The 22,487-nt window shown below is 52.0% G+C and overlaps 1 protein-coding gene across 1 annotated transcript; it reads left to right on the top strand.

Annotated features, from left to right (window-relative positions):
• Positions 1 to 4,070: 4,070 nt before the first annotated feature.
• Positions 4,071 to 17,665, top strand: LOC308227583 (coiled-coil domain-containing protein 183-like; the record flags this gene model as incomplete). The annotated part of the gene is made up of 17 exons (XM_080630267.1): positions 4,071 to 4,411; positions 7,498 to 7,522; positions 8,495 to 8,563; positions 9,764 to 9,818; positions 12,312 to 12,433; positions 12,597 to 12,671; positions 13,046 to 13,210; positions 13,322 to 13,426; positions 13,606 to 13,728; positions 14,105 to 14,233; positions 15,079 to 15,139; positions 15,219 to 15,319; positions 15,596 to 15,756; positions 16,120 to 16,309; positions 16,450 to 16,596; positions 16,816 to 16,912; positions 17,559 to 17,665. 17 exons carry the CDS (start codon positions 4,071 to 4,073, stop codon positions 17,663 to 17,665), a joined length of 2,073 nt encoding a protein of 690 aa, XP_080486393.1.
• Between the last annotated feature and the right edge of the window lie 4,822 nt (positions 17,666 to 22,487).

Raw genomic sequence — 22,487 nt, 5'->3', positions numbered from 1 at the left:
AAGATGGGAACCAGCAGAGGAGCTGCTTTTGCCTCCTCCACCAGTAGCTTGTGTTCCGTGGGGCAGCTGTCGTCTCCCGGTGCCTCCGCTGAAGGGTTCCGTAGGGTTCTGTGGCCTCACACACCTGAACACGGGGAGTTCCAGAATCAGCCACCCCTGAGTTCCCCATGTCCTCAAGGTCATTGTGATGCATGAGCTCTGACTTGGTCCATGGGGTGCTCTGGAGGTGCTGCGGGCATTCTCTGGGATTCTGTAGGGGTATGTTATTCCTCATGGCATGATTTTCAGATGGGAAAGGAGCAAGGTCCTAACAACCGTCCCAATTCCAACTTATGCTCCTGTTGCAGAACTGTGAACAAAGCTTGAGATGAGCACTGTTGCTTTCATTTCACTTTGACCTTCCTTGCTCAAGTCTGGGTCTTATCTGTTCCAGGGAAACAGCTTAAGCATCACACATCAATACTACATGGTAGGAGGAAGTCCCAGGAAATCCTCTCCACCCTAATGGCACATTGGAGCCAGTCTCTTGTTTCATTGAAGCCATCTGAAGAGATACAGGATGTCCTGCACCTGGCTAAAGCAAGAGAGCTGTTGCTTAATCTTACCACATCTTCTGTATGCATTAAGAATATACTTATCAAATACGTGCCAAGCATGACTTTTCATCATTTCCATAGTCATTACCATTGTCACACAATTAAAGAATGACTAATTGCATTTGCATACAATAACATTTTACAATACACAAAGATATACTCCAGATCTAAGAAACTGATCCTCAAGGGCCAGGAAACATGTCTGCACTGGAAGTATTTAATTCTGTAACCAATCCTTTAATCCTCCAGTCACATCCCTGACACTGATCAACAGCTTCTGTTACGGCATCTCTGCTCCATGCGCATTAGCTGAATTTTTGCAGTCTGTGAGCACTGCGCCTGGAGAGGGAACATCAAAGAGGAATGGATGGAAGGTGGACTAAACATTAAAAAGGTAGAGCACATTGCCATGTTGCTGACACTGGAGCACAGCTCACTCTGGGCAGGTGATTCCCAGCAGCAGTTTTCTGCCCTCGCACCTCCACGGTTGGAGCAGTGGGTGAAGCTCTCAGCTGAATGCCCAAAGCAGCTTTCTGCTCTGGCTCCTGCTCTGGAGAAGCAGAAGCCATGTTTACACTTTGAGATACTTTCTTCTGTTGCTTTAGGCAGGAAAGCTGGGGTGCACTGACATGCTGAAGACACGGCTGCAGAGCTCCCTGGTTCCTGTTTAGGCAGTGTAGAAGTTTTCTGCCTCTGGTTCTCTGCTCTATACGCATTAGCTACACATTTGCAGTCTGTGAACACTGTGCCTGGATCTAGCGAGGGAACATCAAATAGGCATTGTAGGAAGATGGACTTAACATTAAAAGGTAGTGCACATTGCCATGTTGCTGACACTGGAGCACAGCTCACACTGCGCAGGTGATTCCCAGCACCCGCTTTCTGCCTTCACACTTCCACGGCGGGAGCAGTGGATGGAGCTGTCAGCTGAATGCCCGTAGCAGCTTTCTTCTCTGGCTCCTGCTCTGGAGAAGCAGAAGCTGAGTGCTCGCATTTTGAGATACTTTCTTATACCCTTTTACGCAGGAAAGCTTGTGTGCACTGACATGATGAAGACACTGCTGCAGAGCACCCGGGTTGCTGTTTAGGCCGAGTACAAGGCTTCTGTTCTTGCTTCTGTGCTCTATACGCTTTAGCTGGAAGTTTGCAGTCTGTGAGCATTGCGCCTGGATCTAGCGAGGGAACGTAAATAGGCAGTGTAAGAAAATGGACTTAACTTTAAAAGTTAGTGAACATTGCCATCTTGCTGACAGTGGAGCACTGTGCACTTTGTGCAGATGATTCCCAGCACCAACTTTCTGCCCTCGCACCTGCAAAGTGGGAGCAGTGGATGGACTGTCAGCTGAATGCCCAAAGCAGCTTTCTGCTCCTGGCTCCTGCTCTGGAGAAGCAGAAGCTGTGTGTTCGCATTTTGAGTTATGTGCTTATGCCCTTTTACGCAGGAAAGCTGGTGTGCACTGACATGCCGTGACTCTGCTGCAGAGCTCCCTGGTTTCTCTTTAGGCCAAGCAGAAGGCTTCTGTTGTGGCTTCTCTGCTCTATAGGCATTATCTGGATGTTTGCGGTCTGTGAGAACTGCGCCAGGATCTGGCGAGGGAACTTAAGTAGTCAGGGTAGGAAGATAGATTGAACTTGAAAAGGCAGTGCCCATTGCCATGTTGCTGACACTGGAGCACAGCTCACTCTGGGCAGGTGAATCCCAGCAGCAGCTTTCTGCCCTTGCACCTCCACGGTGTGAGCAGTGGATGGAGCTGTCGTCTGAATGCCGAAGCCTCTTTCTGCTCTTGCTCCTGCTCTGGAGAAGCAGTAGCTGTGTGTTCTCACGTTGAGATACCTGCTTCTACCCTTTACGCAGGAAAGGTGGTGTGCACTGACATGCTAAAGACACTGCTGCCGAGCTCCCTCGTTACTGTTCAGGCAGTGTAGAAGGTTTCTGCTGTTGGTTCTCAGCTCTATAGGCATTAGCTGGACGTTTGCAGTCTGTGACCACTGCACCTTTATCTGTCGAAGGAATGTAAATTGGCAGATAAGGATGATGGATTCTCCTCCCCCTCCCTTCGGGAGCCGGGGGAGGTAAGCGGGGGAATGAGACAGAGACTGCATGGTCTGATTTACGGCTGGGCTTAAACCACGTCAGTTCTTTTTGATGCCCAACGTGGGGCACGAAGGGCTGAGATAACAACAGGTCTTACCAGAGTGTGTCTAATCGTACTTGTGATAAGCATTTATTGTTTCGGATTAATAGTCACTCATCACAATGCTGATTTATTGGCTAAGTTGTTGCTCTTGATCTCAGAGTTTCACCATGTCACACCTTACTTACAGCTGGTGTTTGCTGCATTAGTGTTTATCGGTTGGGGCCCTTGGCCTAAGGTTCTTGTTTCATTGTACTTTATGATAATGACTTGTAATACAATAGAACCATTGATCATGAAACTGATCTGGCTTATGTTCCCAATGTTGTCACCACCTCTATGCTTTGTATGATATATAATATATGATAGAAGTGTTTAGCAATTACACATCTGTTTTTCCTCCTCAGGTGGTCAACCTGTGAAGGAGACATACCTTTACCTTCCCAGCCACCCCACCAGACTGTTTACAGCAGCATTTGAGAGTTACAAAGGTTTTGAATTGTCTTTAGGTAACCTTGAGACCTGCCTGCTGATTGTGATGGGGATCAGCATGTTGGCATGCATACAGAGTGTGTTTTACCCATGACCATTTTGTCTGGTCTCGAGAGGTAAGCAGAGTCGGGTTTGGGCCTTGCCTGGGGTTAGACAATGATATAGGAGGACCAAGAGTTTTTCCCCGAGGCTGAGCAATCACGAGTGGCGGGGAGTGTAGGATAGTACGGGCAAGTACCTAGGCCAGTGCACCCCTCCAGTGCTTTGGAACTTCACCACTGAACAAGTGCAAAATCCAGAAAAATTAGTAAAATACTTAAATGAGGTGTGTTGTCATTCTGGTCATACCAGAGAGGGACAAATCATGGCAATGTGCTGGGGCTTGGCCTATGCTTACAGAGCCCTGTTCAACACTATCCAGCAGCTTCAAAGGGAAAATAATGTCCCTGGATCTGATGGCAGCGCAGCTACTCCAAATACAAATACAAATAGCTCCAAATACAGCAGCTACACCAGCTCCGATGCTGGGACAATGGGGCCGATGGTCACGAATTAGAAGGTACAGAAGCCAAGCAACTAGGATCACTTGCTAGTGAAGGCAGAACTGACAAAGCAATTGCAAAAGAGAAACAGTGCCCCAGCCTTTGAAGGCAGCTCTTGGCAGCTGTGAAAGAAAGAAAGGTTTCCGTGCAAGGACGATGTTATGAGTCGTTCGGCCAAATGGACTACTCTAGAGAAAGGCATTCAGTCTCAGAGGGAATCAGCCATTGTAGAGACGATCTATCACATCAAGCCAAATAATGGGGATGTACCCATAGATCCAGATGAAGTTGAATGTACACGACCCATGTGGCAGAAATTTACACAGAATGCACCGTCATCGTATGCCCACTCATTGGCAACAGTAACCTGGAATGACATAGAACCAGCAAGAGTGGATGAAATGATTCGTGAACTCCGAGAGTTTGAAGACAATCTCACTCCTTACATCATTTCAGCTTTGGAAAAACTGTCCCAGGACCTCAGACAATTGAGAGACGATCTATCTGATTTATCCAGCTCCCCACTTATACACGTCTCAGATATTAACAAAAGGTGTCCTACTGCTCAAGAGAGAAGATATGGAAGGTATACACCGTGGGCCACTCTATGGTTTTACCTGCGGGATCACGGAGAAGACATGACGAGGTGGGATAGAAAACTTACCTCAGCTTTGGAGGAATGGGTGCATGAATTGAAGAGAACAAGAGTCAAGGATGATCATCCCATGAAAGCTGCGGCTTCAGTCTCTGGTGAGCAGGTTCCCAGATGGAATGGAAGAGCTGATTTTACTTCAGCTCCCGTGATAAAGACTAATCCCTGTCAACAAGATGTAAGTCACCAATGTGATGACAATTAGAGAGGTTCTGGAGAATGCACATCCCAAATTACAGTTTGATTGTAAGCCCTTTAGCCCTCTCTATCATGTGACCTGGAAGAAGAACGATTTTAAATGGGGCCCTGAGCAACAACAAGCCTTTGAGCAAATTAAACGTGAGATAGTTCATGCAGTAGCCCTTGAACCAGTCCAAACTGGGCCAGATATAAAAAATGTACTGTACACCGCAGCTGGACAGAATGGTCCTACCTGGAGCCTCTGGCAGAAAGCTCCAGTGGAGACTCGAGGTCGACCCCTTGGCTTTTGGAGTCGGGGATACAAAGGATCTGAGGCCAGCTATACCCCAACTGAAAAAGAGATACTGGCAGCCTATGAAGGGGTTCGAGCTGCTTCGGAGGTGATTGGCACTGAAGCACAGCTCCTCCTGGCACCCAGGTTGCCCGTGCTGGGCTGGATGTTCAAAGGCAGGGTCTCCTCTGCACATCATGCAACTGATGCTACATGGAGTAAATGGGCTGCACTAATTACACAACGAGCTCGAATAGGAAATCCCAGTCGTCCAGGCATTCTGGAAGTCATCATGGACTGGCCAGAGGGCAAAGATTTTGGAATGTCACCAGAGGAGGAGGTGATGCGTGCTGAAGAGGCCCCACCATATAATAAACTGTCAGAAAGTGAAAAGCAGTATGCCTTGTTTACTGATGGGACCTGCCGTATTGTGGGAAAGCATCGGAGATGGAAGGCAGCTGTGTGGAGTCCTCAACGACAAGTTGCAGAAACTGCTGCAGGAGAAGGTGAATCGAGTCAGTTTGCCGAGGTGAAAGCCATCCAGCTGGCCCTGGGCATTGCTGAACGAGAAAAGTGGCCAGTACTTTCTCTCTATACTGACTCACGGATGGTGACAAATGCCCTGTGGGGGTGGTTGCAGCAATGGAAGCAGAGCAACTGGCAACGCAGAGGTAAACCCATCTGGGCTGCTGCACTGTGGCAAGATATCGCTGCCCGGGTGCAGAACCTGGTGGTGAAGGTACGCCATGTAGACGCCCATGTAGCCAAGAGTCGGGCCACTGAGGAACACCAGAACAACCAACAAGTGGATGAAGCTGCTAAGATTGAAGTGGCTCAGATGGACTTAGATTGGCAACATAAAGGTGAATTATTTTTGGCCCGATGGGCCCATAACACTTCAGGTCATCAGGGCAGAGATGCAACATACAGATGGGCCCGTGATCGAGGGGTGGACTTAACAATGGACACTATTGCCCAGGTTATTCATGAGTGTGAAACATGTGCTGCAATTAAACAAGCCCAACGGTTAAAGCCTCTTTGGTATGGAGGACGATGGCTGAAGTATAAATATGGGGAGGCCTGGCAGATTGATTATATCACACTCCCACCAACCCGCCACGGCAAGCGCCATGAGCTTACCGTGGTGGAAGCAACCACCGGATGGCTGGGAACATACGCTGTGCCCCATGCCACTGCCCGGAACACTATCCTGGGCCTTGAGAACCAGATTTTGTGGCGACATGGCACCCCAGAGAGAATTGAATCAGACAATGGGACTCATTTCCAGAATAACCTTATAGACACTTGGGCCAAAGAGCATGGCATTGAGTGGGTATATCGCATCCCTTACCATGCACCAGCCTCTGGGAAAATCAAACGGTACAATGGGCTGTTAAAAACTACACTGAGAGCAATGGGTGGGGAAAATTTTAAGCACTGGGATACACACTTGCCAAAGGCCATCTGGTTGGTCAACACCAGAGGATCTGCCAACAGGGCTGGCCCAGACCATTTACATATTGTAGAGGGAGACAAAGTTCCTGTAGTGCACATGAAGAATCTGCTGGGGAAGACAGTCTGGGTTATTCCTGCTTTAGGTAAAGGCAAACCCACTCGTGGGATTGCTTTTGCTCAGGGATCCGGATATACCTGGTGGGTAATGCGGGAAAATGGAGAAGCCTCAAAGGGATTTGATTTTAGAGGAAAACAGCCGATGAACTCAATTGTATGCTGTTGCCTGCTATGTAATACTTTTATAGCCCACCAATTAGATGTCTTCAGGTCACCAGTGATTGGCCCTGACTTCCCTCCGATCATCATCCCAACAAAGAATGAACTTTGATGAAACCTGACAAGTGCTGCAGTATCATCAGCAAGCAGCAATCCAACACCGCACACAGCCTCTCCTTCTCTGAAAGACAGTTACAGGAGATGGGAGCCTGCCATCATGGACCGAATGGACTCAGTAGCTTTATAGGGATTGGTCCATGCAGTAAGGAATGATCTCTCTCTCTCTTTGTGTGTGTGTATGTATGTGTATATATATGAGATAAGAGTGATGGTATATTGAAAAAAGTGAGATCTGAGCATGATGTGAATGGTATGGAATAAGGGGTGGATACTGTCCTGGGTTCAGCAGTAGCAGTCAGTTTTCTCCTTCTTAGTAGCTGGTGCAGTGCTATGTTTTTGACTTTCAGCCTGGGAGCAGCACTGGTAACGCCGATGTTTTTAGTTGTTGTTCAGTAATGTTTACTCTGACCAAGGACTTTCTGAGACTCAGGCTCTGCCAGGGAAGAGGGGAAGCCAGAAGAAAGCAGATACAGGACACCTGACCCAAACTAGCCAAAGAGGTATTCCATACCACAGCACGTCATGTCCAGGATATAAACTGGGTGCAATTACCCAGAAGGGTTAGATCACTGCTCAGGTCAGGCTGGTTATCAGTCGGCAGGTGGTGAGTGGCTGTATTCTCTCCCTTTGTTATTTCCCTTATCATTATTATTATTGGTGGTAGCAGTATTGGTTTGTGTTATACCTTAGTTACTGAACTGTTCTTACCTCAACCCCTGGGAGTTACATTCTTTTGATTCTCCACCCTATCCCTCAGGGAGCCGGTGGGAAGAAGCAGGAGAGTGAGTTAGCTGTTGCATGGTTCTGGGTTGCCAGCTGGGATTAAACCAAGACAAGAGTCAGGACTGAAGGTCGTTGCTGGGCATCTTCTGCACAAGCTGAATTCCGCAACAGTGCCACCTGCCATTGCTGTCGCTTCTCACTTCCCAGTGAAAATGTTCATGTGTTTGGAACCTCTCTGGCTCCCACTCCCTGTTGTTCCACAGCAAGGATCACAAAGCATGGACTTCAGGAGCCTGCTCTAAAACCCAAAGGGCCATTTGAGTCCAACCTCTCCTGTGCCTACTACCGCCCATCATGCAGCAGAGTCAGTAGAGCAGGAATGTTTGGCCTCTGCTCCCACAGCCGAAGAGCCAGGACAGAAAGCTGCTGCTGGGCTTCTTCTGCAGACAGTGAGGGCTGCAACGGTGCCACCACCCAATGTCTCTCCTTGCTTTCCCACCTAAAAGTCCAATTGCATGCAACTTTGCCAGCGCCCACACCCGGCTGTCCTTCAGCAGAGTGAGCAGAGTACCAATGTTAAGACTTCTGCTTCCACAGCCAAAGAGCCAGGACAGAAAGTTGCTGCTGGGCCTCTTCTGCAAACTGTGAGCTCTGCAGCAGTGCCACCCGCATTGCTGTTGCTGCTCACTTTCCCACCTAAAAGTCCAGTTGCCTGCAACCTCTCTGGTACAAGCTCCCAGTTGTCCTGCAGCAGAATGAGTAGAGCACGAATGCTTGGCCTCTGCTCAAACAGCTGAAGATACAGTTCATAAAACTGCTGGTGGGCCTCTTCGAGCAGTAGGATTCCTTTTATTAATAGCTGAGACGTGTGTTGGTACATGTGAGGAGCTGGATAAATCAGATAGATCATCTCTCAATTGCTTGAGGTCCTGAGTTCCACAGCTGAAATGATGGAAGGAGTGAGATTGTCTTTGAACTCTTGGAGTTTATGAATCATTTCATCCACTGTTGTTGGTGCTATGTCATTCCAGGTTGCTGCTGCCAATGAGTGGGCATATGATGACAATGCATTCCGTGCAAATTTCTGCCATATGGGTCATGTACATTCCACTTCATCTGAATCTATGGGTCCTTTCCCAGCATCCGGCCTGTGATAGATCGTCTCTACAATGGCTGATTCCCTCAGAGACTGAATGCCTTTCTCTAGAGTAGTCCACTTGGCCGAACAACTCATAACATCATCCTTGCACGGAGACCTTTCTTTCACAGCTGCCAAGAACTGCCTCCAAAGGCTGGGGCACTGTTTCTGTTTTGCAATTGCTTTGTGAATTCTGCCTTCCCTAGCAAGTGATCCCAGCTCCTTGGCTTCCCTACCTTCTAGTTTGTGACCATTGGCCCCATTGTAACAGCATCGGAGCATCCAGGTGATGATGTGCTCCCCTGGTCGACAGGTAAAATCTTTTTGCATATTCCATAGCTTTGTTGAGGTCCGGGGTGGAGAAGTCACCTCTTCTTCTTCTTCCTCTGATTCACGTACTAATAACCCTGATCAGATGCTGTCCGGGGTAGTAATTGCATTGTTTCTTCATCTTGCTTCATCTTTCTTGCCTCTTTTTTGCTTTTCCCCTTGCATACAGGGCCAACAGATATCAGCACGAATTGGTCCTCTTGTTTAGCTGTAGTGATTGTCACTGTGTTTGGATTGGCTGCAGTATCTGTTGTCGGGGTTTGGGTAGCTGCTGTACTTCTTGTTGTGGTTGGTGTAGCTGCTGTGCTTGGAATTGGGTTAGTTGTGCTATCTGTTGTGATTGGAGTTTGAGTAGCTGCTATACTTGTCTCTGGGGTTGATGCAGTTACTGTACTTGGAGTTGGAGTAGCTGTGTTATCTGTTGTAGTCAGAGTTTGAGTAACTACTGTACTTGTCACTAGGACTGGTGTAGCTGCTGTATTTGGAGTTGGAGTAGCTGCGTTGTCTGTTGCTTTGCCACCAGATCCAGGGACATTATTTTCCCTTTGAAGCTGCTGGATAGTGTTGAACAGGGCTCTGTAAGCATAGGCCAAGCCCCAGCACATTGCCATGATTTGTCCCTCTCTGGTATGACCAGAATGACAACACACCTCATTTAAGTATTTTACTAATTTTTCTGGATTTTGCACTTGTTCAGTGGTGAAGTTCCAAAGCACTGGAGGGGTGCACTGGCCTAGGTACTTGCCCGTACTATCCTACACTCCCCGCCACTCATGATTGCTCAGCCTCAGGGAAAAACTCTTGGTCCTCCTATATCATCGTCTAACCCCAGGCAAGGCCCGAACCCGACTCTGCTTACCTCTCGAGACCAGACAAAATGGTCATGGGTAAAACACACTCTGTATGCATGCCAACATGCTGATCCCCATCACAATCAGCAGGCAGGTCTCAAGGTTACCTAAAGATAATTCAAAACCTTTGTAACTCTCAAATGCTGCTGTAAACAGTCTGGTGGGGTGGCTGGGAAGGTAAAGGTATGTCTCCTTCACAGGTTGACCACCTGAGGAGGAAAAACAGATGTGTAATTGCTAAACACTTCTATTATATATTATATGTTATATAGTATATATTGTATATTGTATATTATATAAAGTATAGAGGTGGTGACAACACTGGGAACATAAGCCAGATCAGTTTCATGATCAATGATTCTATTGTATTACAAGTCATTTCCATAAAGTACAGTGAAACAAGAACCTTAGGCCAAGGGCCCCAGCCGATAAACACTAACACAGCAAATACCGGCTCTAAGTAAGGCACGACACGCCAAAACTCCGAGATCAAGAGCAACAACTTTGAGAGTCAATAAATCAGCATTGTGATGAGTGACTACTAATCCAAAACAATGAATGCTTATCACAAATATGATTAGACACACTCCAGTTATGTCTATCATTATCTCAACCCTTCGTGCCCCACATTGGGCACCAAAAAGAACTGTCGTAGTTTAAGCCCAGTCGGCAATCCAGAACCACGCATCTTCTTGCTTACTCCCCACCTTTTTCCCCCCTGCTCCCAGAGGGATAGGGAGAAGAATCAAAATAATGTATCTCCCACGGGTTGAGACAAGAGCAGTCCAGTAACTAAGATATAACACAAACCACTACTGCTACCACCAATAATAATAATGATAAGGGAAATAACAAAGGGAGAGAATACAACCAACCTCTCACCACCCACTGACTGATACCCAGCCCAATCTGAGCAGTGATCTAACCCTTCCGGGTAACTGCACTCTGTTTATACCCTGGGCATGACGTGCTGTGGTATGGAATACATCTTTGGCTAGTTTGGGCCAGGTGTCCTGTCTCTGCTTCCTCCTGGCTTCCCCTCCTCCCTGGCAGAACCTGAGACTCCGAAAGTCCTTGGTCAGAGTAAACATTACTGAACAACAACTAAAAACATCGGTGTAATCAGCACTGTTCCCAGGCTGAAAGTCAAAAACGCAGCACTGCACCAGCTACTAAGAAGGAGAAAAATGACTGCTACTTCTGAACCCAGGACAGGGACAGTGAAATGGAGATTCATGAACTGCTTTATGCCATTTAAAATGCTTTCTCTTGCCCGCAAGGTCATCTATGTGTTTCAATTTTGCCTAAGAAAGTTTAGAGGCGTAATTCCTGTATTTGCCAGGTGAACACGGCCTCAACTTAAAGATCTCTACAAGCATGGCCAGACTGGGGAGATTCCTTGAGTATCCAAACCCTTAACTGCTTGTCTTTCAAATGGCCATCTCTTCATGCAGGCTTGATGAAGCACTGGAGATGATCATGTGGGTATTTAGCTTGTCACTGGCTATTAGCACTACCATGCCATTTCTAAATCTGCAAAGGAGATGCTGAGTAAGAGCCTCAGAGGGTATTTGACAATTCTGTATTTCTTTGTTTTCAGTGTCCAACCCTGAGAGCACAACAGGATGGCTGCAGGTTAAAGATCCCGTGGTCCAGAAACTTGATCTCAGCTGATGTAGAAGCTTGGTGCTGGGAAGGCCATTTCCCTAAAAGTCTTTTTCTGCAACTCTCTGGTAGCGGGAGCTTGATGGTATTGACCAACAAACAACTGTATGTGCTTGCATTTCTTGTCATGTTTGTAGCTGAGCAAGAGCATATGGTGAGCATCAAAATAAACGTCAGTCTTGAGAGCTGTTTGGTTCTTGCTCATGTCAGCAGGAGTGTAACTCCCTGCATGGCTGTTTCCTGCCTAAGTAACTGACATTTCCAAAGGGACATGTCTAGGCAGCAACAGGTTGCTCTTGCTATTGGAAATAATGTGACAGCTTCCTGAAGGGTGCCATTGGTGTGTTTGGGTGGACGTCCAAGTTTTTTCCCTGCAGTCGTGCTTGCCTTGTTTCTGGTGGGGCTTGGAGGGATGCCCCACTGCCTTGGGCTGCCCCAGATAGCTCAGGAATTGGTGATTAATGAACCTGTTCCCTGCAGCAGAGAGGTAGGAGCTGTGGAGGGCAGTGGCCAAGCAAGAGGTAGGCAGCGTGCGGTATTGAAGGTGCTCCAGGAACGGTTTCCTGGGGTGCAGGGAGCTCAGCTCCATCGCTGTGGTAGCAACTCAGCTACTGCTGCACTGGGCAGTGGAACTGCAATGGCTGCTACGTGCACAGTAGGGCTGAAAAGCCATGGCAGGAGTGCCAGCACCATGAAGGGCCAGAAGAGAAACCTCAGTGAGCACGTCCATGAGCTGTGTGCTAGCATCGCCTTGCAAGGTGCTGCCACTTCGGCTTTGCGTTATGGTCCGGCCCTGGGCAGGTGGGGGGCTCTTAATCCCCACGTCACCCTGCATGGTACCAATAGCACCTCAATGTCCTGCAGGGCAAGCAAGGAAGTTTTACACCAAGTCACAGGAAGAAAAGTTCAATCAGAACCGAGAGCTGCTGCCCCAGCTGCGAGAGGCGGTGCAGGAGGATATCCATGGCCTGGGCCTTGTCCGGAAGGTACCAGCAGGTCCCATTTGCTGCCTCTGTGACTGTGACTCTGCTGGACCTGCAGAGCTAGCTTCTCCAGTGGTCCTCTCCAGGAGCAGGAAGTGCAGGGCAGCAGGTGGCTGGGACCATCCCCAGGCTGGCAATGATGTGCTCTTTGCCCTTGTGCCCACAGCATGAGCTCACCATCTCTGAGGCTTGCGGAGCGCAGCAGCCCTTGGGCATCGCTTTGGCCAGTAAGACGTTGGAGGTAATAGCAGGGTCCAGTGGCCCCAGGCTGCTCGCAGGGGGCTGAGGCTCAGGGAATGCTCAGAAGAAGGGGTTGTAGGCAACAGGGACCTGGTGCCAGCACCAGGACAGCCCCACAGGGCTGGTGCAGTGAGAGACGGGGTGGTCATGAGTGCTCCGGTGGGACCCTTTGCACTGCAGGACCCATCAGTGTCCTCCATGAGCTCCCTGAGCAGGTCCTTTGCCCCAGCAGAGCTCCTGCCCTGCCAAGGGAAGGACCATGTGCCAGCATCCCCAGCTCTATCTTGGCAAAGAGTTTTCCAGGCAGGACCCCTTCTCCCGTGGCTGCCCAGCGAGCCCTGCCTCCAGCCTGCCAAATGCTCACATCCCATCCAGGTGGCCCAGGAGAAGCTTCGGGCTGAAATCTATGACCGGGTGAACACATGCAACATGCTGCTGTATGAGGTGAAGCAGCGGAGCCGGGCCCAGGAGCAGCTGCGGAGGCGCCTGCAGCAGCTGCAGATGGATGCCCAGATGCATGAGAAGCAGCACCAGGCACAGGTGCCAGGGCCCCTTCCTGGGGTGGCAGCACCCTTGGGGGTGGTCACCGCTGGGTGGCCGCTGGTCTCAGTACATGGGGTCAAACCTTGTCCCCAACCATCTCTGCCCCAGGTGGTTCGTACACTGGAGAACAACATTGAGAAGATGCAAACCAAAGTCCGTGCTGGGCAGAAGGTGACTGCCCTGTACCTGCTGGTGCGGGATGCCCTGAGGAAGGTGAGCTCATCCTCACTGTGCCATTGTCTCGCCCGCACCCCCTGCAAAGGCACTGAAGTGCCCAAGGGGCTGTGCTGGTGGGACACCCTCCTGCAGGAGGTCCTCCTGCTCCCCTCCATCTGCTGGCCCAGCACAGGGCACCCCTGGGACTCAGTGGGCTGTGGCTCCCTGTGCCCCAGGAGCTGGCCCACCTGCCTCTGCACCTGGACCTCCTGAGTGAGACGGCCCAGCTGCAGCATGGGGAGGTGGAAGACATGGAGCTCATGGCCTCGGATGGTCTCAGAGCTGCTCGGGTAACCAAGGTGAGATGGTCCAGGGCATCTCAGGCCGCCTTCCTTCCCTCCAGAGCCCACAGGTGGCACCAGGTGTCCAGGCTGCTGAGTCTTCCTTCAAGAAAAAGCAAGACTGAGCTTGGCTTCCCCACGGCACCCAGATGCCTCCTTAGCTCCTCCTGTGTCTGGCTCTTGGCCACGCTGCTCTGAGCTGGGGACAGCTGCTGAAGCGCTGGCCATGGGGAAGGTGGCGTGCTCCATTCTCTAGCTGTCCTTGCTCAGTTTCCTTCCCAGGCTGTTTGCACAGGGTAGGGGGTGGCATTTTTGATGCTGGCCATGCCAGGGTTAGAAGCTCCCAGAGGTCCATTGTAGCTTTGGGAGCCACTTCTTTTCTACTCTGCTCCAGAACGACATGGACAGGATGGAAACCCAGTTCCTTGCAGAGAGAGAGCTCAGGCTCCGCACCCTGGCTGCTCAGAAAGTGCCCATAGACAGACGCTGGCTCAAGGAACCAAAAGAAAGGCTTCTGAAAGCGGTGAGCTGGGGGGACCTGACACAGGCAGGGTTGCAGGCCTAGGGCGGGCATGAGTGCCCAGCCTCCCATGGGTGAGGGGCTGCAGGGCCAGCTCCCCCAGGGTGCCAGTGATATAAGGAAAGCAAGTGCCTGGAAAACATAGGGGTAAGATACTTTTAATTTAACTTAGGTCTAAGATAGAGACCAATGTTTGTGTTGTAAGTCTGTGGTGTGGTAACAGAATTTAGTAGTCTTACTAACAAGAGTGAATTATTTCTTTCCATCCTTCTAATGAGTGAATTATTTCTTACCATCCTTCTAATTATCAGTTAGTTTGGAGACAGTGACTCCTGAATATCTGCTAGTTTAGGATGCTCCTTTTCTGCCCATCCTATTTTGCTTGCCAAAAATTTTGTATGAAGGTCACACTGTTCTAAACCTTTGCCAGCTATCAGAAACTTACAGATATGGCTGGTTTCAGCTAGTTTTGTGATTACTGGGGCATCCAACTGTGCCAGAAGTGAAAAGTGCACCGTGAGGAAGACTGCTTGCTTCATCTTGAAGACCCCTGCCCACGACCATCGGAGAGCAGCGCGCAAGTGCCAAAAGGAAGGAGTCTTACGATAATGAGTACCTAAACTAATTGTAATATCCCCGCCACTCTCTTGGGAACCTATTTTGAATATGCATGACTGTGTGTAATAAATATCTGCTTGCTTAACCCCTCGGTGTGCAAGTTAGGAGGAGCGAACCCCCTTGCACCCAGGCCTGTAATAAACATACCTACTTTATAACTCTCTTTGAGTTGTAGAGTCCGATTTCATGCTTCACCAGCAGCTCGGGGGTGACAATGAACATCCTTGCAGCAAGCCAGGCATGACCTCGCCAGGGACTTCCTGAGCCTGCCCGCAGAGGACCCACTGATGGGTGAGTGCCTGTCAGAGTGCAGGGGGGGATGCAGTCTCAGCCGCAGGCATCCTTCCCTGCCACTACCTTTCCACCCCAGCTGGCAAACTGGAGGCCACCAAGTCCCGGCTGCAGCGTGAGGCCTGGCTGATGGAGAAGATGGAGAAGGCCAAGGCTGCGGTGCAGTGCTCCTGCCTCTGGGTGAGGTGAAAAGCCATCTCTGGTACAACGCGGGGCTGCTCCAGCCCCAGGGAGCTGAGCCCTGTCTGCTCACCTTGTTCCATTGCAGGGTTATCTGCTCTCCCCTGTCCCCAGAGCCCCCAGAGCCCCTCTTGTACGGGCAGGGATGGAACTGCTTTGCTCCATGACACGAGCTTGCAGTGGCTCCTGGTGCAGAAACTTCCCCAGGACCACAGCCCAGATCCTGTACCCTGCAGGAGTGCCCTGGGCTGAGTCCTTGTGCTCTCCCCCGGCCAGGACATCCCCGGCAGGCTCCTGGCACAGCAGAAGTCCCTGGTGGAACTCGAACAGTACCTCACAGGGTGCAAGGAGAAGAAGCAGGAGCTGAAGAAGACGCTGAAGGAGCTGGAGATGAAGCTGGATGAGCTGAAGTTTCGCCAGCCCCCACACACAACCAGGTGCTGCTGCTGGCCTGCGGATAGCCATGCCAAAGGGGCCACCACCCTTGGGGGCAGGGGGCCATGGGCACGGCAGATGTCCCAACAGGGCATCCCTTCCATTGTCACCCTGCAGCTGGCCACCTCTCCTGCACTGGGAGGGTTTCTGAGCAGAGTGCTGCCCCAGCTCCGGTGCTGGCAGAGCACCCAAAGCTCCTGCACTGGCAGCAGGAGGACCCTTGTTCCTCGCCTGGCATGGGAAGTGGGACCAGCAGCAGCATGGGGTTGAGTTGCAGGCAGCATCTCTGCTCTGCGCTTGGAGGCAGGGGAGAACCTGGGCAGCAGCTTTTGCAACAGGTTTGGGGTGTCTGCACCCCTGTGCAGTTGTATGGATGTGAGCGTGGTTGGCTCCAGGGCTCTGGAGGAGGAGCTGAGGACCAGGCTGCAGTGGGAAGAGGCTCGGCTGGAACAGAGGCGAGTCCAGCTGCTGAGGAACCAGGAGACGCTGCTGGAGTTTGAAAACGGACTTGACAACCTCTTCGTCCGCCTGCAGGGCATCACCGTGCCTGGCCAGGTACCCGCACAATGCTGGGCTGAGCACAGCCCAGGCTCTGCTTGGTGGTGCAACGGCGCCGTGGGGTGACACTTGGGGCAGCAACCATCACCCCAAGGGGCTCGTTTTCCCCACCAAGGCTGTTCTCTCTCTGACTCCAGGAGCATTCTCTCAAGGCCACGGGAGTGGACGAGAAGCTCCAGCAGTGTGAGCAGAAGCTGCAGTACCTGGTGCAGCGGGTGGCTGACCTGCCCCCCTCCAGCCACAGCGAGCGTGATGAGGTGCACAGGGGCTCCATCCCTGCTACGGTCTTTGGGAACCCACACAGGCTTTCCTGGGGCCCATCCCAAGCCATCCTCCCAGCTGGAGGATGGAGGTGCTCAAGGGAAGAGGCACGGAGCAGCTCAGGCCCAGGTGGCACTGGGCTCCGTGGGGTGTTCCCTGCCAGGGGCACATGGAGGTTGGGCACCCCTTTGGTTGTAACACCCGCCTCCCCTTCAGCTTTGAACGCAGCGTCTCTTTCACAGACTGTTGTGAAGGTCACACAGCTGCTGGAGAAAACCCTCACGAATGATCCACAGAACCAGAAGGTTCCCTTGGAGGACATGTGCATGAGGGTCCAAGGTAGGAAAAGGGACACATCCCACAGCAACTGCCCCAGCCCCTGCCTCCTGGGATTTCTGGGTGTCCTTGCCCATCTCCCACTGTCCCAGCAGACCCAAACCCAGGAGTTGCTCCAGCCCTTGAGGCTGACCTCGGCTGTCTCCAGCGCTTTGAGCATGGTGATTTTAGCTGTGGATGTGGGAGACTGAAGGCAGATGGTGGGTTGGAGAGCATAGAGCCACCACAGGAACAAGGAGGGATGCTGTGGGGCAAGCAGGGAGACCCTCATCTTCAAAATTAATTGGCTGTGAAGAATAACCACTGCTTGGCTCTGCCAGTGGCCTCCTCCTATGGGAGCTTTTGGAGGAGACAATGAGCTTCTGGCACCTCTCCACCTTTTCTTAACAAAACAAGAGCTGTACCCACCACCCCATAGCTCCAGACCTTTATGGGAAGCCCCAGCAGGGTTGGAGACAGGCCACAGCAGGTCCTGCAGGTCCCCCTGAGCTGCTGCTGTGAGAGAGCCAGTCAGCAGTGCCTGTCGTGAGGGCTCTCCAGGATGCCAGCAGCCCTCCAGAATGTGCCGGCTCTTCCTGGGGGCCACAGGCACAGCAGAGGCAGCCCCACAGACCCTCCCCAGCCTGCTCCTCTCCGCTCTCTCCTCCAGATCATTTTGATTTTGCTGACAAAGAGAGTGGCCTTGTCCCCACCCGAGAAGACATCAAGAAGCAAGGGCTGCAGTTGATCGAAAGCAAGAAGAAAAGCAAGAAGTAGTGGTTGCTCCCCAAGACTTCTGGATGCCCCAGACTATCTGTTGTACCCTCTTCCCCTTCGATGTAATAGAGCAGATGCTTTTCCTTCCTGCCAAGCCTGTGGTAGAGCTGAAACAGCAAGTCCCAGTGACTTCTGTCACCCAGAACACATGGGGCTCAAACTGACTGCTGCTGCTGCACCCGGCCCTGGGGGAGGCAGTGTTGGGGATGTGACAAGTGGCAAAGAGGTACAAGAGGCAGGCAGAAGAAACCAATGGCAGTACATTGGTTTCTGAATTTAGAAAGAAACAATGAACCATGGGGTACCCAGGAAAGCAGCAGCAAGTATCTTCCTGCCACAGTGACCCCTGAGCTGTATGGGGCATCCCTGCAGTGGGGCAAGGGAGCTGAATGGGGCATGGCGGGGCACTGCCCCCACCGCACAGAGACCATGGGGCAGGAGAGCCATGTCGGGGAGTGCCAATCTGGGGCTCACCCCAAATTCTGGAAGAAGAGCTGGGGCTGCATGGGGCTATCCAGCATAGAAAAACATGGGTTTAACCTGCCAGAGGGGAGACTGAGATGAGCTCTTAGGCAGAAGCTCTTCCCTGTGAGGGTGCTGAGGCGCTGGCACAGGGTGCCCAGAGAAGCTGTGGCTGCCCCATCCCTGGCAGTGTTCAAGGCCAGGTTGGATGAGCCTTGAAGCAAGCTGCTCTACTGGAAGGTGTCCATGCCTATGGCAGGGGGCTGGAGCTGGATGAGCTTTAAGGTCTCTTCCAACTCAAACCATTGTAGGATTCTATGAATAATATAAGGAATAAAAGAATAAATGCAGGAAATTGAAGCAAGGGCTGATGCCATTTGGGGTTTCCTTGCGTGGCACAGCTCAGGGAAGGAGGGAAGAGTTTTCCTTTTCTGTCCTAAAAAACCCTTATTTCCTTCCACTGCAACTAATGCCAAAGCCTCCACAGTCTGCAATGCCTGCAGCCAGTGCTGGCACTGGCAAGAAACCTAAAATAGGCCATGGGAGAGTTTGCACTGGAGCATTTGCAATGCAGAAATCTCTGTGCCATGGGAAGGCTGGGCTTGAGTGGGTTTGGGGGTTTTTAGTTTCAAATATGTGATCAAAATCCCATGGAATGAAGCACAACGAAGGGTAGGCACAGGCTGAGACTATCATCAGAGCAGGGGTTTGTCCTCCAGGGGGAGGGAGAACCAGGCTAAATCAGTCAGCCTGGGCTCAGAGGCTCTATTGGCTGTTCTTAGAGACGAGCCGCAGGAAAGGTCACCAGCATGAGGATCTATGCTGGGGTGCTGCGAGCTGTGAGGGTAAGATACAGAACGAGGCAGGTTGCAGTTTCACCCATCCCAGCACCACCCAAGGAAGCACAAACATTCTCCATGTTGATGTTAACATGATGTTAAGCCTTTTAAAAGGGCTAATGTTTGTGATGATGATTTGGGGCCCAATGAACAGCCTGTGTTGGCGTCACTGGCCACAGGTGCATTTCAGCATCTTTGTGAAGTTAAGGAGAGAGCAAGGTGGGACTGAGGCAGTTCTGGTAAAGCAGGGAAGAACCCCTTGGGGTGGTTTCCTGCCCCAGCTCTGACCCACAGCAAGGGGAGAAGGTGAAGTAGGCAGCGAATGGGTCTGGTAGCTCCCCATAAAGCAGTTTTTCTCTACAGTAGAGCTGTCCCAGCCCTCAGGCCTTTTTCATGGGCTCCTCTGGATCCACTCCACCAGGTCCATGTGTGTCTTGTGTTGGAGAACCCCAAGATGGACACACAGCTCCAGGGGATCTCAGGAGAGCAGAGCAGAGGGGGCCCATTCCCTGCCTCGACCTGCTGGTCACACTGCTGGTGATGCAACCCAGGAGACACTTGGCTTTCTGTGCTGCAAGCACACACTGATGGGTCACGTCCCATTTGTCACCCACCAGTATTCTGCAGTTCTTTGCAGGGCGGCTCTCCCAACCATCCGTCCGTCCATCCATCCATAATGGATGACAGGAGGCAGAGGGGACTAGGCATGCCTCCATGGTTGGAGGAAGGCTGGTTTTCCAGTCCATTGGATGGAAGTAAAACAAAGCCTAAGGGGAAGCCAGAAATGCAAGTAGTGGGCACAGAGGACAGGGCTGGGCTGAGCACAGCCACAGCACCCAGGCTGTTGAGCTTACCTAGGGTGTCAGGTGAGGATGCTCATGGTGATGAAGGCATCAGGGCCAGAGATGCCCATGTGATGTCCTGGGGGGCCCTGAGAGCTCAGTGATGTGCCTAGTACCACACAGCCCAGCCCTGCAGGGTGCCAGGGGCAGGTCCAGCCCCATGCCCTGTGCTGGGTGCCACAACAAGCACCCTGGATCACTCCAACACACTGCCCTTTGCTATGGCCAGCCCTACATGAGTGCTGGTGCCCTCCCAAACTGCCAGCCCCACTCCTGTGCACCCTCCCCGCTGCTGCTCGGGATTTGGGGGCAGTGGGATTTGGGGGTCCCAAGGAGAGCCATCAGTCACTCTGTCCTGTGCCAGCTCAGTTCAACAGCACTGTGTGCAAGATAGTGGGGTGCGGGGGGTATGCAGGCCAGGATAACAGCATGCAGGGAGGAATAATGGGGTGATACCCACTGAAAGGCAGATCATCCACCCCGGTGTCACTCTGCCCGCTCTCCCAGTGAAACCACACTAGGATAACTGGGCATTGGTACTTACAGGACCTAGTGCCTGTGTGTCCCCCAGCAGGGTTCACCCCAGTGTGAGGTTGCAGGGATGCCCAGGGGCAGCACGTGTAGGGCAATTCCATCCCCGGGTCAGGCTCTGCACCCCAATCCACCACCACCCCCTGGCCCCCCCACGCCAATTCCCATCATGGCCCAAAACCAGCAATACCCAGGGCCATGTGACCCCAAGGCATGTATAAGGTGATGAGCCAGCAGCAGGCAGGCTGGGAACCTCATCCTTTTGTTCCCCTTTCACCTGCAGAGCTGGGTCCCAAAAGGTCTCTCACCCCAAACTGAGTACCCCAGCGGGTGCAGCACATGCCCCTTCCAGTACCCATTTTGAGCCTTTGTCAAGGAAACAGGAGCCAGGAGCAAGAGGCCACATCACTGGCCACCATCAGCCCTCATCCTTGCCTGCCTGCCTGAGGCCATAGGATGCCCAGCACCCATATGGAAGCAACTCAAGGTGTCAGACAAGGCGGGTCAGCCATATTTATTGAGAATGGTTGTGGAGGGATAAAAATATTTCCACTAGCTCTATAAGAATTTAGAAACCTATACTCTGCTTATCCTTTAATAAAGGCCCCTATGACCATCATGCGAAGGTAGGTACTTCTGTAAGAAAATAGCAAGATTAAAAAAAGGAAAGTGCTAATAGACCCTGTGGGGCCCTGTCCAAGGGGTCCCTGCCGAGGGGGGTCAAGGGACCCTCCAGTGGCACAGGAACATGGGTGGCACATGCCAGATGCTACCCCAGCACCCTGCAATATCCACTTTGAGCCTTGACCAGACACAGCCCTCCTCAGCCAAGCTACCTGGGTGCAAACCCCACGCCCTGGGGTGAACCCACCCAGGGGACCCCAGCAATCCCACTGCTCGTGGTTCTGCCTCTGCTCTGCAGCCTCACCATCCCCTTTCATCTTTCCCTGTACCCGGGGGGGGGTGAGCAGAAGGCTGGCAGGGAGGGCTCAGGTCCATCTCCACAGTCACTGGCCAGGACTCACACTGGGGCCACGCAGCGGTGCTTTGCCAGAGAGCAGTGCACATATAGACATCCAGGGGGGAACACAGGGACAAGACACAGGGCTCTGCAGGGCAGCAACACAGATGGCGACACACAGCAGTGATTTCCTGGGAAGCAATATAAATGGGGACATCCTTGGGGGACACAGTGATGCTCTGCCGGGAAGCAGCTGAGACAGAGCCATCCTAGGGCCACACAGGGACACTGCAGACAAACAGGTGGCACCAGGGGCTGAAACACCAGTGAGGGACGATGCTCTTGCTGCAGGTCAGAAAGCACCACCAGGACAGTCATTATTGCTTTACAGGGCAAACATCACAGGGGGCCAGGCTGGGGACCTGGCCTCTGATTTAGGGTTCTAGGAACTTTCTCTGGGGACTGTGATTCCCCAGTGCTCTCCATCCATGGCCCTTCCCAACACCGAGGGACATGGGGTGCTCCCAAGGGGCAGTGCTCAGAGGGGACAAGGTCCCTGCCAAGGACATGGGGCTGGACACCACTAAGCTTCAGTTCGTGCTCACACCAGTGCTGGATGGGAGACAGCCAAGGGGGTCTGAGTGCCAGCTGCAACCCAGGCCAGGACAGTGGCTGCCGCTTCACTCCCTTGGTCACCTGCAGTCCTCAGGGACTGCTGACCCTCTGCTCCAGCCAAAGCCAGGGGGAAGCAGCCCCGTCCTCCCCTCAGCAGGGCAGCTGAGTCAACCCCATCCACCTCCTCTTCCCTGAAGCCTGGGCCAAGCTTAGCATAACGGCTGTAAGCAGAGAGGCCAGAGGTGACACAGGGACAAGGGACAGACATAACATGGGGAACCATGGGGGAAACAGGGAAAGCCAAAGCTCGGGAGACAAAGCTGTCCCCAGCCTGAGGCAAGGTAAGCAGCAATCTGGCCAGGCCAGGGGACCTCCAGGCTGCGTTCATTGTCCTCTCACTGTCCCCATGGGATGGGAGCTGATTGGTTTGATAAGGCAATACCACAGCAGCTTAAGGTGGCAGATGCAGTCAGTGTTGTACTGCGTCTTGCAGCAGGGTCAGGGTAGGATGGAGAGTGATGCAAATGTTTCTGATTTGAGGCACAAGGAGGAGGAGGAGGAGGAAAAAGGAG

The sequence above is a fragment of the Psittacula echo genome, assembly GCF_963264785.1.
Source record: "Psittacula echo genome assembly, chromosome: 15".
Lineage (NCBI taxonomy): Eukaryota > Metazoa > Chordata > Aves > Psittaciformes > Psittacidae > Psittacula > Psittacula echo.
Note: the sequence above shows the minus strand (reverse complement) of the source record. Positions and strands in the feature narration are given on the sequence as shown.